The 16,889-nt window shown below is 40.0% G+C and overlaps 1 protein-coding gene across 2 annotated transcripts in view; it reads left to right on the top strand.

Annotated features, from left to right (window-relative positions):
• Positions 1-16,688, top strand: part of LOC111218122 (dehydrogenase/reductase SDR family member on chromosome X-like) — a 30,733-nt gene extending 14,045 nt beyond the window's left edge. For both annotated transcript variants that reach the window (XM_022740246.1, XM_022740245.1), the window contains exons 4-7: positions 7,381-7,482; positions 8,213-8,420; positions 10,232-10,439; positions 12,343-16,688. In XM_022740246.1, the coding sequence (XP_022595967.1) occupies positions 7,381-7,482; positions 8,213-8,420; positions 10,232-10,439; positions 12,343-12,519 (695 nt within the window). In that variant the 3' untranslated portion in view covers positions 12,520-16,688. The remainder of the gene's footprint in view (positions 1-7,380; positions 7,483-8,212; positions 8,421-10,231; positions 10,440-12,342) is intronic.
• Positions 16,689-16,889: the final 201 nt, after the last annotated feature.

The raw sequence follows: 16,889 nt of genomic DNA, 5'->3' as shown, positions 1-16,889 counted from the left end.
CAGCTCATAATATACATGTACTGTATAGGCTGCAGAGGTGATTGTCGAAGTGGGGACTTGTGGACAATTGTCGAGGTCCTTGAGGAGATTTCAAGATGTCACCAATGTCACCACAAAGTATCCTAATATATTTTATGGAAAAGAAAGGGTAGACTGTTCATTGGAGTCACTTTGAACACAATTAAAGTAAAAATCTGCTATTTTCAGCATCCCTAACCCTAACCCTAACCCTATCCTCAAATTGTGATTATGCTAATTTTGAACTCGCCACCTTCGCCAACGTATATCAGGGCAAGCAGATGATGTGCCACCTAAAGCTTTCCAAGTAAAATCGAGAGACTTGATATACCTGAACATGATTATATATAAATATAGTAAATATATAGTAAAAAAAAACCTGTCAGTTTCTGACAGATCTAATTATACACACGAGTGTGTTGTGCTTTGTGTGTTTGTGCTGTTGTACAATTGTGGACACATGTATGTATATCTATAAACTCTAGTTTTCTTTATAAATATGTAAAGGTGTGTTTGGTCCTATTATGCTGCAGTGTATTGTCCAGTCTAACAAAGGTACTGTCCCTAGAAAACCTCAAGTACAATCCTGTGGAAATATGCTAATGACTTTAGACTGCAAGTGGGCTTTAGCCAATGAGGCTTAAACTATTTTACTTTAAATTATGAACACACACACACACACACACACACACACACACACACACACACACACACACAATGCAGACACAGGGTATTTCTGTATTTTTGCCACAGGCAGCGCTGTCTGTCCACTAACTTTAGTCACGGTGCACTTGAAAGTAACACTTTCTGCCTCAAACCATAGGCCTAGATTAACAGTGTGAAGCAAGGGAACCTGTGTGTTTGTGTATGTGTGTTTGTCTGCCTAACACACGTTAAATTACCTCTCAGTTTAGGTAACCCAGCTGCTCCCTTCTCATAAAAACTGCCGTTATTTTACCAAAACTCTTTCACTCCAATTAACATTTTTTAGTCACCTTTGTTTTTACTTAGTTCAGTAATTAAAGTAATCAAACCAGATGTTGAAATATTTGTTTAAAAACAAATATGTCTTTGTCCAAAAAGGAGTATGACATTGTATGCATTTCTGAAAAGCTGCAGTATTGGAAATGGAAGTGCTTGTGTGTACAAGGCATGCATGTGAGTGTTTATTTGTATTAGTGCTATTTGTGTGTGTAAGACAGACTTACAATATACACAGGTTAGAATTGACAGTTTTCTTGACTTGGGTTAGTATCATCCTATTAACACTACAAGCTGAAGCTGTCTGGGGCACCAGCCAGCCTCCTTTCTCCCATCTCAGCTGAATAAAAAAGTCTGTGGAGGAGCTCGTACTGGCACAATGCCCAGACCTAATATTCTTGGATATCACTGTGTTGTTTATCAGACAGCTCAAAGTGAAACTATTTATACTTTCTTGTCCGGGTCTCATAAGAGGAGGTTTCAGAGGGGACTGCTCATTCATCCTTTTTTATTTTCACTCTTTTTTCTTAGACAATATTGTTGCCAGGGAGGGAGAGGAAGTGAGACACTGCAGTGGGATGTGATCCAAAATGTTAGAGGGATTCAGAAAAAAACCTATTACTCAACAATCATCTTATACTGTGCTGTATTTTGAGCAAAAAGTAATAAAATTGATCATCCAAACATTTCTGAAGATGTTTGCCAACATTAAAACTATCTATTTGTTGTCCAAACAGTCATGGAACTGTGACAGTAAAGCATTTGCCGAAAATGAACTGCATATCAAGGTGTTAACTGTCAGTTTTAAAGCATGTGAGGAATGCAAGATCACAGGCCTTTTGGCAAGCATAAGAGAAATTCAATGTGTTTACCAGCGATGCATTTTAATATCAGATTTAGGTGTAATCCAGCTTAATCATATCTACTGTAGTGACAATGAGGACACAAGATGCATGTTAAAGCCAGGTGGAAAGAGGGGATTTATGGTGAGAGAAGCAGGCAGTGATCCCTCATAATTTTTTTTAATTAAATTGCTCTTTTAAAGTTATTTGTTTTTGCAAAGAATCAGGAGTTAGAGCAGAGGATGCTTCGGCATGAAGGCAAGAAATTGAACTCTTGTACTATTTGTTGTAAATATTAAAGGATGGGCATCAGCCAACTTATATACAGTATTAGTTACCTGCTTTTTAAGATGTAGACCTGTTCTCACATTTTTTCGGATATTCCAAGCAGGCGGTGTTGAAAGCGTGGCAGTGCAGCAGAGCATGTAAAAGTAAGATTTTCATGGACGTTTCTGAAGCTTAACCGGTATTGCATTTGTACCTTTCACAAATTTTAATCACAAGTGGACCAAACTTGATGAAAAGTCTTCCGTTTAAAAGTTTTCTCAACTTGAAACTTAATTTATGTAAGAAAGTAGCACAAGATGTTACGGTTCACTTTCTGAATTATTATCCCAGTTGAAATATTTACTTTAAAAAAAAAATGTGAAAAAGAAGTGACTCTCTGTAGTATTAGTGTTACAATTCATAATGAAGTTTAGAAAAATTGGGTCCACTCCACTCTACTCAGTTCTTGAAGTTATTGTCTTGATTGAACTAATTAACAGTAATAGTGTTTTTGTATTCTATGTTAGACCTGTTTCACTTCTGTTAAAAGTCGGGTAAACTCCAGAAGTTGAGTATAAACAGTTACCAAAGGATTGGATTGGGCTTTTAAGAAGAAATTCTTTTAAGGTTGAGCTGCTCTAAAGGCAGAAATAATCTCACCAGCTTTACTAATGCATAACCTTTGACCTATCAACAGAGTAAATGGCACCAGTGAAAGGTGCCTCTTTTGCTACTGTAGTGGCACTACTGAACTACTGTTGTGCACTGATGTGGCAGGAACCATTTATAATCAGATTTAGTGTTCAAAATTACAGATGCGGTTGTGTAACACTCTTGCGTCTGTTTGTCCATCCACATGGGACACAAAGAGCAAGTGGTTGAAATGCAAAGACAGAGCTGTGTTTACAGCAGTAGAAGTGGAAAGAGGAAAAGGAAGATGATGGTGTGAAAGCCCCGAAGCAGAGTTGGTCATCGCATCTCTTCCATGAAACTGTCCTTTGACTTTTGCCCCCTTTAAGACAAGTCATAAATGTGACATGGTGCATTCAAGTGTCTTTGTTTGGAAGTAATACCAAAAAGCAGACAAAAATCCGATGTTTTGTAGGCAATAGTCGAGCACTATGGACAAACAATAACAAATATGGCACTGCAGATATTTTGATTTGTCATATTAAGAAAAGCACAGGTGTAAATAATAAAATTAACTATGGTTCCGTTCTATTTAAGTGTTGCATTAAACCATGACAGTGACACTGACACTGAATAAATATAATTCAGCCATCATTCATATTTTTATTTACACCTATTCCGTTCCTGCTGTGATATGTCAAAATGTTTTCAGTGAAAAGGACTTATTTTGCATCATTTTCTGAAATGTATCTGTCTCTTGTTGAACATTTAAGATTGGGAGTGGGGTTTAATTTATTTTATCAGATCTGCATACAGTATTAAAACTACTTATTAAACCCGGATCCCTTTGAGGCAACAAATTCTCCACTCCATACATGCAAGTCGGTCGTTGTTCTTACCCTCAAATACAACCCAGAGCAGTGTTTCATAATGTAGCGCCCACACCGGCGGCAAGAGCAACAAGTCCTCCAACCCTCTGATACGACCCATAGGAGTGTCTCCTGAAATAGCGCCCCTATGGTGGCATGCGTACCGGACCTCGGTTGTCATGGTTACCATAATAAACACGTGACAGTACCGAGAGTGGCGTACCAAATGTTGTCGTGGTTACTAATAACGGTAATGGCTTGGGTAGGTTTAGGCACAAAAACTGCTTGGTTAGGGTTGGGAAAAGATCATGGGTTGTGTTGAAATAAGTGCTTCCTGAACATCAGACAATCTTTGTTGACATGGTTACAATAATAACAACGAAAGATCATGGATAGTAGACACAATATAGCCTAAGCTACTGGTTTCACATGGGAATCGAACATCGATCTCCTGTGTTATATTCCTGTGTTTTGTTGACCCATCCGTCTACCACAGCCTCCTCCTCACACGGACTTTGTCGCTCTATATCCAACGCCACGCCAGTTTTCCCTTTGCTCCTGTCATAAATACTACGAGCACTAGATGTCACCTAACAACAAAAACTAATGAGAAAAAACTATGAGCCATAATAAGCTGCTGAACAAACGATCTGTCTGTTCATTTTTCACAGGAAGACAGTCTCCTTTGAGGCCTTTCTGTGGCAGCTCTTGACATGGGTTGTTGTGGAAAAAAAGGACAAACATTTTTAAAACATCAAATAATTGTGCTGCGTTGAGTGGTTTTTACATTGCTGTTGAGTAGTCATCCTCTCCCTCATCTGTTTCTTTAACAGAAATGTGCCATAAGATCTCTCACTGGATCTCTAGTTAGACCCAGTGCCCCACTAACCATCTCAGTGTGTAGCCATATTGTTTGTCAGTTAGATAACTGTGGCAATGTCATTAATCTGAAACTGGAATCATTGTAGATTGTAGCTTGGCGTGATCGTACATTAGTAGTAGTAAAATAGGTTTGTAAGACATTTAGAATAGTAGAAAGTGGAAATATATAATGAAATGCATAACAAATACAATTTAGTTGCATGTGAATCACCTCATTTCAAACTACAATAAGATGACTTTTAAGGTTGTAGACATTGCTTTGTGCTAACTAAAAGTACCACATCAGTGTCTTAGAAAATGTCTCAAGGTTCCATGTTTTATTAAACCAAAGAGCCACACTTGTTTTACTGTAACATTAACTCAGAATTGATTGAAATAATAATAATTACCAATAATTAAAGTATTCATTTAATTTATCTTCCACATTTAGTAAGTTAACATGCAGCTCAAATGAAAATTAATGATGAATTTGAAAAAGAGACCCAATGGATCTCCTTAACAGCAAGCATGTCTCCAAAGGCAGGTCCTGTCATCAGTTTCAAAAAATTCCTCTGTAACAAAAACACAGTCAGTGTGTGTTTGCCTATTGAATTTAGGAAGCCGAGCTCTGTAGAAGATCCTGGGGTCTTAATACTGGGCTGGTGGCAGCAGGCCCACACCCGATCGATGGCATTTCACTCCCAGTGGGCCTTCTAGATATGACTGGCCTATCTGACAGGGCCCGACACACACACACGCACGCATGCACGCGCGCACACACAAGTGCACCTGTTTTCAGGGTAATGCACATGTGCACACCTGCACATTTTGCTCACTGGTACTATCCAGATGCGCACACACGCACATACATTGAGACAAACTTGTGCTTATGGTCATTGAAATGCGCACACCTACTCTCTGCTATCTTTCTGTTCCTTTCTCCTCTAATCTTTCCTCCTCTCACACTCACTTGTGCACACACACACACACAAATACTCAGCAGGAGGTGAGTGGCATGGCTTGGAGATAAGGCTGCTATCAGACCTTCATCAGGGACGGCTGTACTCTCATCTGTCACGGCTGCCTTTTTCTCTATCAGTTCCATCAACTCTTCTTCCCCCTGCTCCCTCTCAGTCTTCTTCCTGTCCTTGTCCATTATATTTGACCCTCTACAGGCTCACTTGAGTCATTGGGAGGAACAAGATATTATTTTCTTGATGTTTGAAAGACATGGTCTTCTTTCTGTAAATGCCAGTGCACTTGTGTTGTAGTACTTTGGCAGTAGCTGTTTAAAGATTTGTCAAATACTAAAAAAGTCATTCAAAGCCCAACAGGAACCCACAATGTTTTTTTAACTTTCCCATCTCCAAGTGTTAGTAAATGAAATCAAACCCTGCAATGCGCATGCAGTGGAGGATGGTGGGTGGAGGTACAAATTAAAACATTTCTGGAAGAGATGAGATTTCAATTTACTGCTGAAGATTAGAAGTGACTCTGCAGTACTGTGTGAATTGGGAAGGTCATTCTACCAACAGAGAGCCTGTAATGAAAAGAGAAATGAGCATTCTTGCTTTTATTTATTGCAACAGTCAATAAAGGAGAAGACGATGGAGAAAAAAAAAAAAAAAAAAAAAAAAAAAAGAAAAAAAAAAAAAAAAAAAAAAAAAAAACAGGGAAAGAATAAAAACTAGGTCCAAATACAAAGCTTCAGACCCAGCTGGAAAATATCTACAAAAGAGACATTGTGAATTTCAATATCAAAATTCTGCTATCAATCTAATACATTTGTAACATTATATCCCACCAGAAGAGGTCACCTGCAATCTAAGCACCCACCATTTGCTGATGAGCCTGGGATGTTGGGGGGGGGGGGCATGTGTCTAATGTGGGGCAAAAGACATCAAGATTGAAACTGTCAAGAGGAGTAATGACCTGGGTTGAGGTGTGTGATTAAGGAATGTAATGCTGTGTGTGCATTCTGAGTTGACAATTTGCTAAGCGCCTCATAATCCAGTACTGGCTAGTTACAGCTGCTAAGATATGATTTGATTTACTAAAATAAGTTTGCTATGATTTTCTTGACTGAACAATAATGGTGTATAAAAGAGAACTAGCAAATTAAAGGCTCCTGTCCATTCTTCACTCTAAATGTTTCTAAACCAGTCTCAAGTTTTCTGAGAGTATTCTCTCTGAAATAGATTTTGGCTATAGAAAGTAGTTTGGACTCGATGTCAAACTGGATATGAAGGATCTCACATCCAAACAGAATCAAACTGTCACAATCATGGTGCCAGAGTACAAGAACAACATAGTGCTTATCCACTCACTATTACACACACTTTCACAGGTTGGAGCAGTTACATGACTGTCATGAGAGACCGACTCTATAAAAATGTAGTAAGAGGATTTCTCAGTGCATTGTCTTTTGCCTTGAAAAGTTTTACAAGAGTAGTGCTGGTTTAATATTATCATTCTTTATAGTGTGCTAAGCAGATGTCCTCACAAGAAATCTGTGTCCGTCCAACTTTCTAAGTATCGTCAGTTTTCACCATCCCCAAAGTAATTTCTCTAGAAGTGCATGCACACATACACACACACACTTACACTGAAGAGTCACTTTCACGCTCTGATGTTACCAGCTCTTGGGCATAGCTTTTCTACCTATGTCTTATCATACATTAGACCTGATATAGCGGTGTGTTAAGCTTTGATGGAGTTCAGGAAGAAGTATTAGGTGTGATATAATGTACTGGAGCAACAGAAGCGTAACGCTGCCAGCAAGAAGCCACCAAGCCTGCTGTAAGAGGTGATTAATACACTCTTTGATGTTTTACCACTAAAATGGCTAGCAGAAATAATCCGTTTACAATGGCTATGATGTATGTGTGTGTGTGTGTGTGTGTCCATTCCAGTGGAGTTCAATACACTGGACCTAGCCTCTTTGCAGTCTGTCCGTCAGTTTGTCCAAAGCTTCAAGAAGCGGGACCTGCCGCTAAACATCCTGGTAAATAATGGTGAGTGATGGAAATATCATGTTCTAGCCATATGTGGGCTGTGTACTGTATAAAGCAGTCTATAAAGTATTCAGTGAAAAAGAAAGAAATCCTCTACATAGCAGTGTAACTCATTAATTTGGGCAGTTGTTCCCAATCTTTTACTCCTACACTGACACCACCTGTCCGGTTCCAAATAATGTGTTTTAATCAAGTTTGTATTTGTATGACTACCACTTGGACTGGCAGAGGCTGCATGTTTCAACCATTTATCCATTATTTTTTTCTATTTCAGCTTCTATGCTTGGCTGCATACTAGTTTTCATGCACTCTCATTGACAGTATGTATTGTTCAGGCTGCAGATGTGATCTGTCTCCTTACTGATGAGCCAGCCACTGTCATTGCCAATACCATCAGTAAACACAGCCCACAGGAAAACAATACAAGGACAAAGTCTTCCTAAAGCCAGCTGGAGAAAAAGAATAGTAATTAATAAAATAATCTTTCATCCGTCCTCTGTATGAAAGCAACATGCCAGTTAAAGTTCGTGTAAGAATGTGCCATAAAGAACACACACCATGAACTCTCTGCTGAACACTGCAGACACATAGGGACCCTTAGGAATTTGCTGATTTATTGCTGTTTGCATTTTGTTAAAGTTAATATGCACCGTGTTTGAAAAACATGCACACTTCAAAAGCTGAAATGTATTTTAGTGTGAATTGCTTCTGTGTGCGTTTGTGTGTCAAGCGGGCGTCATGCTGGTTCCTGAGGGCCGTACTGAAGATGGATTTGAGCAGCACTTTGGGGTGAACTACTTAGGCCACTTCCTGTTGACCTGGCTACTCCTGGATGCACTGAAGGATTCTGGGAAATGTGGTCACTTCTCTCGTGTGGTCAATGTCTCCTCCTCTGCCCACTGCATTGGCAAGATCAGACTAAATGATTTAAATAGCTGGTAGGTTCAACCATACACACACATAAACACACACACACACACTGACATGCAAACATTACATTTAGATATTGAGTGAATGGTTTACTGCAAATAATAAATGATAAAAATCAGTACATAAATACAAAAATCAAAAATGACCTGCTTGTTAGATGTGCAAACATTCAAAACAAGAAAAACTGATTCTTGCACTTAACTCTAATGCTTGCTGGTTGTTAGCCATTAGTAATGTCTAGCATCATTTAGCAGTCACAACCATATCTAACGTTGTATTACATATCTGCCCATTTACATAACAAGCTATGTTAAGGAAACACTTATTCAGGCCTGCTGTGTTGTTTTATTTGGAAGAACATTTGAAGTACAAACCTGTCACACTCACCTGCACGCTCTCTCTATGCTGGCCTCGCCAACACAAGAGTCTCAGTTTCTGCTGGCAACTGTTGGCTCCAGTTGGCCCAGTATCATGCCAGCCCGCAGCGCTGCTGTCCAGAAGTATTAGCAGTCTAAACATCTTCATTGTGTTGTTTCATTGCCATAGTGGTGGGCTATGGTGCAGTGTGCCTAGACTCACAGGACATGTTACAAAATCTTAACTAGCCTTTAATATCCCAATCCAATACAAAATCCCTTCAATCCAATACGCTGGCATGGCTGTAGTGATGCCCTCTAGGATTTTTGGAAGAGGACAGAACAAACAAGACTCATTATATTTTACACTCGCACCAACTGTTACCTAAAATAAAATACCTAATAAAATTGAACATCATTATCCTGAAGTGAATTTAATACTCAGACAGTCTCATTTTGCAGACGTGTGTATCATTGGGACAAACTTTACACACAGGATATCAGTATACTATTATAATATTACAAGTCTGTGCGACAACAATTTAAGCAATAATCAACAAAATGCACACACAAAGAGCAGATATACAAAAAGAAATGCATTGTATCTCTCACTGTTAGACAGATGTCAGAAGTGCAGATACTTAACTTTCCAGAAGATGGCGTACATTGGCATGTCTCTGTCCACAGGCCTAAACTGCTGCTGCTCTTACTTACATTGCTGATAGGTGGCGCAGGCTGCAGCACCACTGAAAAGCCAGGCACAAAACACATATCAGAAATCTTTTATGTTATATTATGAGAACTGTAAAGAATTTTTCAGTTCATTATTAAACTGTGGTGCGAGAAATTTAGTCTAGGTACTGAATGACAAACACTGTGACACATTTACCAGGTAGTAAGAGAAGAAGAATGCTCTGCAGAGCCTCATTTCTGTCCAAGAAACATCCATGACACATACATGACACATGGCCATGTGTAATGTGCCACCTGACTTATCCAAGCATCTAAAGTGCACTTTAAGCACACAGTGTATAGGTGTTGTGCACCCGCCTATGTAGGTGCATATTACTCTCTTGGTAATGTGCCCTTAAAATAACAGTGAAATACTTTGCCTTGACTTCAGACCAGGTTTTTGATGGTGTTTCACTTTGCACCTGTGAGTCACTGTGCGAACTTGACTATTGAATGGTAAATGAGCCACAGTCGTCCCCATTGAACCTTAGGATGCAGAGGTCTTGTTTAGTTTCAGTGTAAGACGAACCTATCCTGCTGAACAAGAACACTTTTTTCTTCCGTGAGAACATAGATATACTATATTTTGTGGAAACAATTGATTGGAATGAACTGAAGAAAACTGAGACAGCAGTTTACCTGCCTGTTATCATTGTTGTATTTGAACAGAAGCACATTTCATTGTTTTTATTTAAAGGTCTGACCTTGTTTCTTGCTTCCTCTCTCTTCAGCCAGTGTTATTCAGCCCATGCTGCTTATTGTCACAGTAAGCTGGCCCAGCTGTTATTTAGCTCCCATCTCCACCAGGAGCTGCAGCATGGAGGTTCCCCAGTGAGTTCATGTGCTGTGGATCCTGGCATGGTGGATACAGCTCTGTACCGCCACCTCTGGATGCCCCTCCGTCTGGCACACAGCACCGTTGCTCACCTACTTTTGAGGGTAAAAAACTGTCCTGACTTTCATCTGCTTTATTCACACATCAGGATGACATAAATCAAGTTTGATTTACTCTAATATTAAAAAAAAAACTGTCAGTAACTTTGAAGCCTACATCATTTGCTTTCCTGGAAAGAAACTGCTGCTGTCACTGTTCAGTTTTGCTCAAGGTACCACAGTGACCTGAAACATCAAACTCGACTGCAGATAATGTTCAGAATTTTATTAAACAAGATGAAACACAGACACTCATTCATACGCACACAAATACACACAGTCTATCCACATTGCTGAAAATGGAAGTGCTACTAAAAATCAAAGCAGGCTCTTCGCTGTGTGTTAGATTTTAAAACATTTCTTGCATAGCTTAAAGTGGTGGCCGCAGGCTGTTGTTAATGTCCCTGGCATTTAATGGAAGGAGACGTGTGAGCGTGTTTGAGCCTAAAACTGCAATTGTCACAGGCATTTGCCTCAGAGCACAACCTGTGGGATGATTCTGCCCCACATACGCAAACACATAAATCACAAGCTCATGCATGTAATCATTAACACACACACGCACAAACACACACAAACCGATTCTCTCAGTGAAAGAAGAAGATGGATAAAGATAAAATGAAAGAGAGAGAGAGAGAGAGAACAGACCAAGCAATGTTCAGGGAGGTAGAAAAGAAACAAAACAATCCAATCATTAATAAAAATAAACCAAAATACTCTAAACTAAACTAAAAAACTCTCAACCCTCAGACAGTAGTTTAAACTTTTGGTGTCCAAGTAATGTTTTCAGTGAAATGAAATGTACCCCTCGGGTTGTGCTAAAAAGACTAGTATGAAAAATAAGGATTAGAAAAAGAAGAAATATGATAAAAAAAAGTGAGGCGCAAGTGAGGTCTTATGTTGTGTTGATGAAAATCTTTCATTTTATGAATGTCATGTGTTCACATGCATAATTTTTCCCTGAACAGACTGACAGTTTTAGACAGCAAATAAGGTAAATGCAAGGCACTTAGTATTCTGACGCTCTTTAAAACATCAATGAAACCTGCATCACCTTTGGGAAACATGACACAATCAATATTCGTAGGAAGTCGTCATTATTATTAGCGAATATTGTTTAAAAAAATGCAGTGTCCTTGGCGAGCAGAGCAGTGAAATCAGATACAACAGAGCAAGAAGCAAGCCACAATGAGTGGCCTGTTGTCATGGAAACATTTTTTAATATATATTTTAGTTTTTTCTCTTCACAGAAAGTGTTCTAGGAAGCATCTTTCCGAGCTACAGTATAACCCCTCCATTTATGAACAGACCTCTAAACTACAGACAACAAAATGAATATTAAAGCACAAGCTGTGTTTGCTAGTATTGTCAAAAATGCAGCTCTGCAAGCAAAATAATTCATTCAGAACAATTAAAATTCATGTTGGGAAATACAGTCGAGTACTACGGCACACAGTGACAAACACATACACACACGCACTATTTCACACACAAGTATGCCAGTGTACTGTTGATGCTCGCAGGATGTGATCCCCTCTCTGCTCTGAAACCTGCTCCTGGTCTCACAGCTGACACTGAGATCATTGTTAAAAAGCATCAACACTAACACTCAGGCACATGCACACTTATGCATGCAGACACACACACACAGACGCATACCCTGAGCCTTCTTTTCACTGACACTAACGTACAATGACATCAGTCCTCCTCTGGCATTCTCTCACACTCACACTCACACACACACACACACACACACACAGTCTTTGTTTTTTGCAGTGATAACTTGTTGTTGAACTTGTCATCCTGCAGTCACTCCAAATCCTTTTGATGTTTATATATTTTTGGTATGCAATGATTTTTTTTAAAATTTAGATGTGTGTGTGTGTGTGTTCACATGCACTGTCCACAGACTCCTGCAGAGGGGGCTGCCACAGTGCTGTATGCCGCCCTATCACCGGCCCTGGAGGGGGAGTTTGGAGGAGGCTACTGGGCCAATGGTTGCAGGGAGATGACAACACCGCCGACCTTTGACCCCCAGCTTCAGCTGAGCCTATGGGAGACCAGCCTCCAGTTACTAGGCCTGTAGTAGCATCGGACTAAAGGACAACCAACAGGACTCCACCCTGAAGAAAACATCAGATACAGACCCTGAACTCGGGCCAGCCAGCCACCTTCCTTCTCCTCCTTCCTTTTTTCTCAGTATTTTTTCTCTGTCCATACCTCACATCGAGGTGTTTGTAGCGCTTTATGTTGACAGTGTCACAATCCACCGCTGGACTGTGATTGGTTATTTGGCAAGAAAAGACCTCCTTTTGGTTCCAGACCCGCCAAAAAAGGGCTACTGGTCATGGAAGACATTTTTTTTGTTTTTCACTGTGAGCAAGCAAACATACGTATGCGTACAAACACACTCTAGGGTTACACTGATACATGATTCTACTGTCATATATGCTGGGCAAATGCCGACATCAGTTGTCAATTCTACGATCATAGCTAACCTCAGATGTCTAGCCAGAGAAATCATTTCAGTGTTGTATTCAACAACCTGCTATGGCACCTCCTCCACTCTGCCTTAATGTCACTAGTCTGGCTTTCAATTAAGAGTTTCACTGTCCACAGTAAACTAAATGCTCTTTCAGAGGCTTTTCCATACAAATATAAAATTCGAGGTATGAAAATAGGCTGAATTTTGGCACAGCATACTGGCTGTAAAATCACGTCAGTCAAACCCTAGCACACGCTCTCACACACACACACACACACACGCACACACACGCACACACACGCACACACACGCACATTCATGCACCATGACAATGATCAGAATCTCCAAATCTGAACCCGCCTTGCTGTGGCGGGGGAATGTGATGTCATGACTTTGCTTTGACACATCACAGTGATTTCCCAGCTCGTCTTGCCATCCCGGCCGTTTTACTGGGAGCTCCTTGTTCTTTTGGTACGTTCTTGTGCTTTTGCTGGTTACTACTGTACTGAATCCTCATGTTAACTGCTGGTTGTAGTTGTATGATAAGCTGTGTTTCAAAAAAAAAAAAAAAAAAAAAGGTGACTTCTGCTGTTCTCATGAAGATGCTGGGAAAACGTTATCAACTCCTCCATCCTCCATCTCTCTCTACCGCTCTAAAATCCAACAAAAGACACTCCTTTGGACTGATGGAGGGATTTGGGAAGACAGTGAAAAAAAGAAGAGATCCCATGTAAAAGTAGGGCCAAATGTAGAGCGATTCCCCTCTATAGACTGGAGGGTGATGGGACATTTGTTTTCATTCTGGGGAATTTTCTCGCTGTTGACATTTTCTGAAGCCAGGATTTCCAGACGTTTCTGTTTGCTTTTGTCTGCTCAGAAACAAAAAGGGAAGGATGGGGAACCAACCTCCTCTTCAATCTGTCCCGGTTTTCCTTTGTGATCTGTGTTAATCGGTTTTACTGTGCCTGTGATACGTGTGTGTGTGTGTGTGTGTGTGCGCGCTTTATTACGCATGAGTTAAGAATTAACTCTTGCTATAGACCCAATTCATGTTAATGGATAGCACAACAATGGCCAGTCCAGAAGGAACAGCAACGGACAGGAGAGAGAGGGAAAGCACTTTTTTTTTTTCAACATTCAATCTGTGATTGGTTCCTCATTGCTGCTGCTGGTGCTGCTTCCTCATTTGGCGCCGCTCCCAGTGCATTGTGGGATTGAGATTTCCCAGTGGTGAGAATCAAACTCCATCTGCTAAGCTGACACACACTCACTCTCAAACATTGGAAGCAGTACATCCAGGCACAGGCTTATCTAAACAAGCATACAGCAAACAAATACGTCTGTCTCTCATTCAGGAAAATACTCTCATACTCTCATACACGCACACATACACACAGCCATAACGCCATCGCCACTGTGATTAACCATTTTAGCTGTGAAGATTAAAAGTTTTATCTCAAATTGACAAGTTTTGGCTAAAAGTCCTTCCCCACATGCTCTCCCATAGCTGTATGTGTATATTGTTGCTTTGAATACTGCCACTGAGCATCCAGTATTCGTTATTATCTGCCGTATGTGAAGCAATAGTATCACTGTGGTACTGTACCTAATTCAGCCAGTAGCGCAGAGCCAGACATTCAGACTAGGAAAAGAGTCCAAGACTGTGAAAGTGTATAAATGGAAAAGAAACCAGCTTCAGGTTACTCATATATCAGGAATTCTAAATTTCTTTGTTTTCATGTAGACATGGGTTAGACAATGAAGACATTAAAGTGCACTGTTTTGAATAGATGAATTTATTTAGCTGTATTAAAAAAAAAAAATATATATATATATATATATATATATATATGCCAGTTCAGGAGCTGGATCCTCTGAAGGATGCAGCCCACAAAAGTCTGGTCCTCAGAAGACCTGAATTGGTCTTGACTGAAAGACCTTGGCTGAGGTGAGGCATGTATGTTTGTTTGGTTTTCAGGCACTTAAGTATTATCTAGCAATCTATAAGTCGGAACTTGGTAATCATGATATCAACTCTGATATGACGACATAAAGGCAGAATAACTCTAGGAAAACACATTACAGCTTGGGTTGGCTGTGATTGGTTTCCATTATAGAGTGACTGAAATGTTTCCAATCAGGCCCGTGTTTTTCAAGTGGAAAACAAAATAATTTGATAGAGAGGAGCTGATTCTAGTCGACCAATCAAGGCTCAGTGTGTTGAGGACTTTAATTCGGTTAAATAAATTCAGTTCAGCCTTTAATGTCATTGGATTATTTTGACAAAATATCGCAATCCAGAACCTCACTGTATTTGAAAAGGAAATCCAGCTGAATAAAATGAGATGTTTGAAATTCAACTTTAAAGCAAACATTTCCTGAGTTTGTTTTTTTTTTTTTTATAGTGTAGCAGTTGTGTGGAAAATGACTCTAAATGCCAGCAATACTCCTCAGTTTTCAAGTATTTTTTTCTTCTACTCAGTGTTGGAAACAAAGTGTTAATTGCCTCAGTGCTTCCTTGTTTGACTGTGTGGTTCCTCGAGGCTACTGTACTGACGAAACAACAGAACAGACAACTAAACCTAGTCCCGGTGAAACAAATGTTCTCCCTTCACACAAATGAAAACACCAGCTTACCACTCAGCAGCGCTCATTTAAAAAAGGACAAGGCTACAGTATGAGCTACATCCTGTCTAAGAGCTAGCGTGTTTTTCACAGTCCAGCGGCTACAGTAGATGTATCAAAACCTGAGAGGGAGAACGTCTGAGCACAAGATTTTCCAAAGACGAGGTGAGGCGGAGTGTGGAGGTCTGTCTTGGTGTTCTTGTTGTGTCAGTGTGCAGAGGGGGCTGCTAAATTATCAATGATTACCTTGTTATATATTTAGCATACTCCTGAAGCGTTCTACACAGACAGGACAACACAGTGAACTTTCTGAACTTGAGTTGCAAGTATAGAAAAAGAGCAAAAACAGCTCAAGTAACTGTCTGTGATATCGTCTGTATGTGATTTACTCGTATATGATCATTTTAAAGTGTTGTCACCGCTGGACGTGGACCAGTGGAGCTGTATGTAGACTGAAAATGCTCTAATAGCCATTATTCTGACTGACCTGGGATTACATTTATATTAAATGTTCTGGTCCCAAGTTCTGCAAATCCTAAATGTGTATATGTATAGGAAGAGATAATAAAGATGTATACAGGGGGTAACCAGATGAACTGAGTCTTTACTCTGGTGGCAGGACCAGCTCCAACACATGCAGACATTTTTCTGTCCTCACATTTAGGCTAATGCATATACCTGTATATCATTTTCTCATTTGGTTTGAGTGAGACTTTTCACTTGAGTCCCTGCGGGCTGCAAATAGAGGACATTCCCACCTCAAATCCAGTGTAAACATTCAGTCCATCTGGGCCCCTGAGGATTCATGAAACGTGCAAAATGTTTTATTTTTGTCATTATTTTGTTGTTGTAGGAATACACATTTTATTGCTTTTGCTGTGCCTATGAAGAAAATCTCCCTCATATATGTGTAACTGTGAATTTTCCATGTAGAAATGAGCTTGTAGAAACTGTGATACTGTCTTGTCCTGTGCATTGCTGTAAGTTTTTTCTTCTCTTTGGAGTGAAGGGAATGGAGATGAGGAGTGTGGATGTGTGTGTGTGTGCGTGTGTGCGTGCGTATGTGTCTAGATTAGGGAGTTCATGTCCATGTTTTTTGTCGATGGTTGTGACATTCCAGCAGCAGCCACCACCTTTTCTATTATCCAAAGCCTCTCAATAAACATATCATTGTGCCACTCTTGTTCTCTGTCCTTTGCACTGTGCGAGTGAGAAACTGTCAGTCCGATGACGCTCAGCATGAGACAGCGAGCCTCGAGCACATTCTGAACTTTTGAGATATTCTCAGATCCATCAGTGAATCTTGCGCACACACATACGCAGAAACACACATTTACTAGGCCACT

Source organism: Seriola dumerili, unplaced genomic scaffold, assembly GCF_002260705.1.
Source record: "Seriola dumerili isolate Sdu_G_001 unplaced genomic scaffold, Sdu_1.0 BDQW01000052.1, whole genome shotgun sequence".
NCBI classification, from domain to species: domain Eukaryota; kingdom Metazoa; phylum Chordata; class Actinopteri; order Carangiformes; family Carangidae; genus Seriola; species Seriola dumerili.
This window is presented reverse-complemented; position numbering and strand designations above follow the sequence as displayed.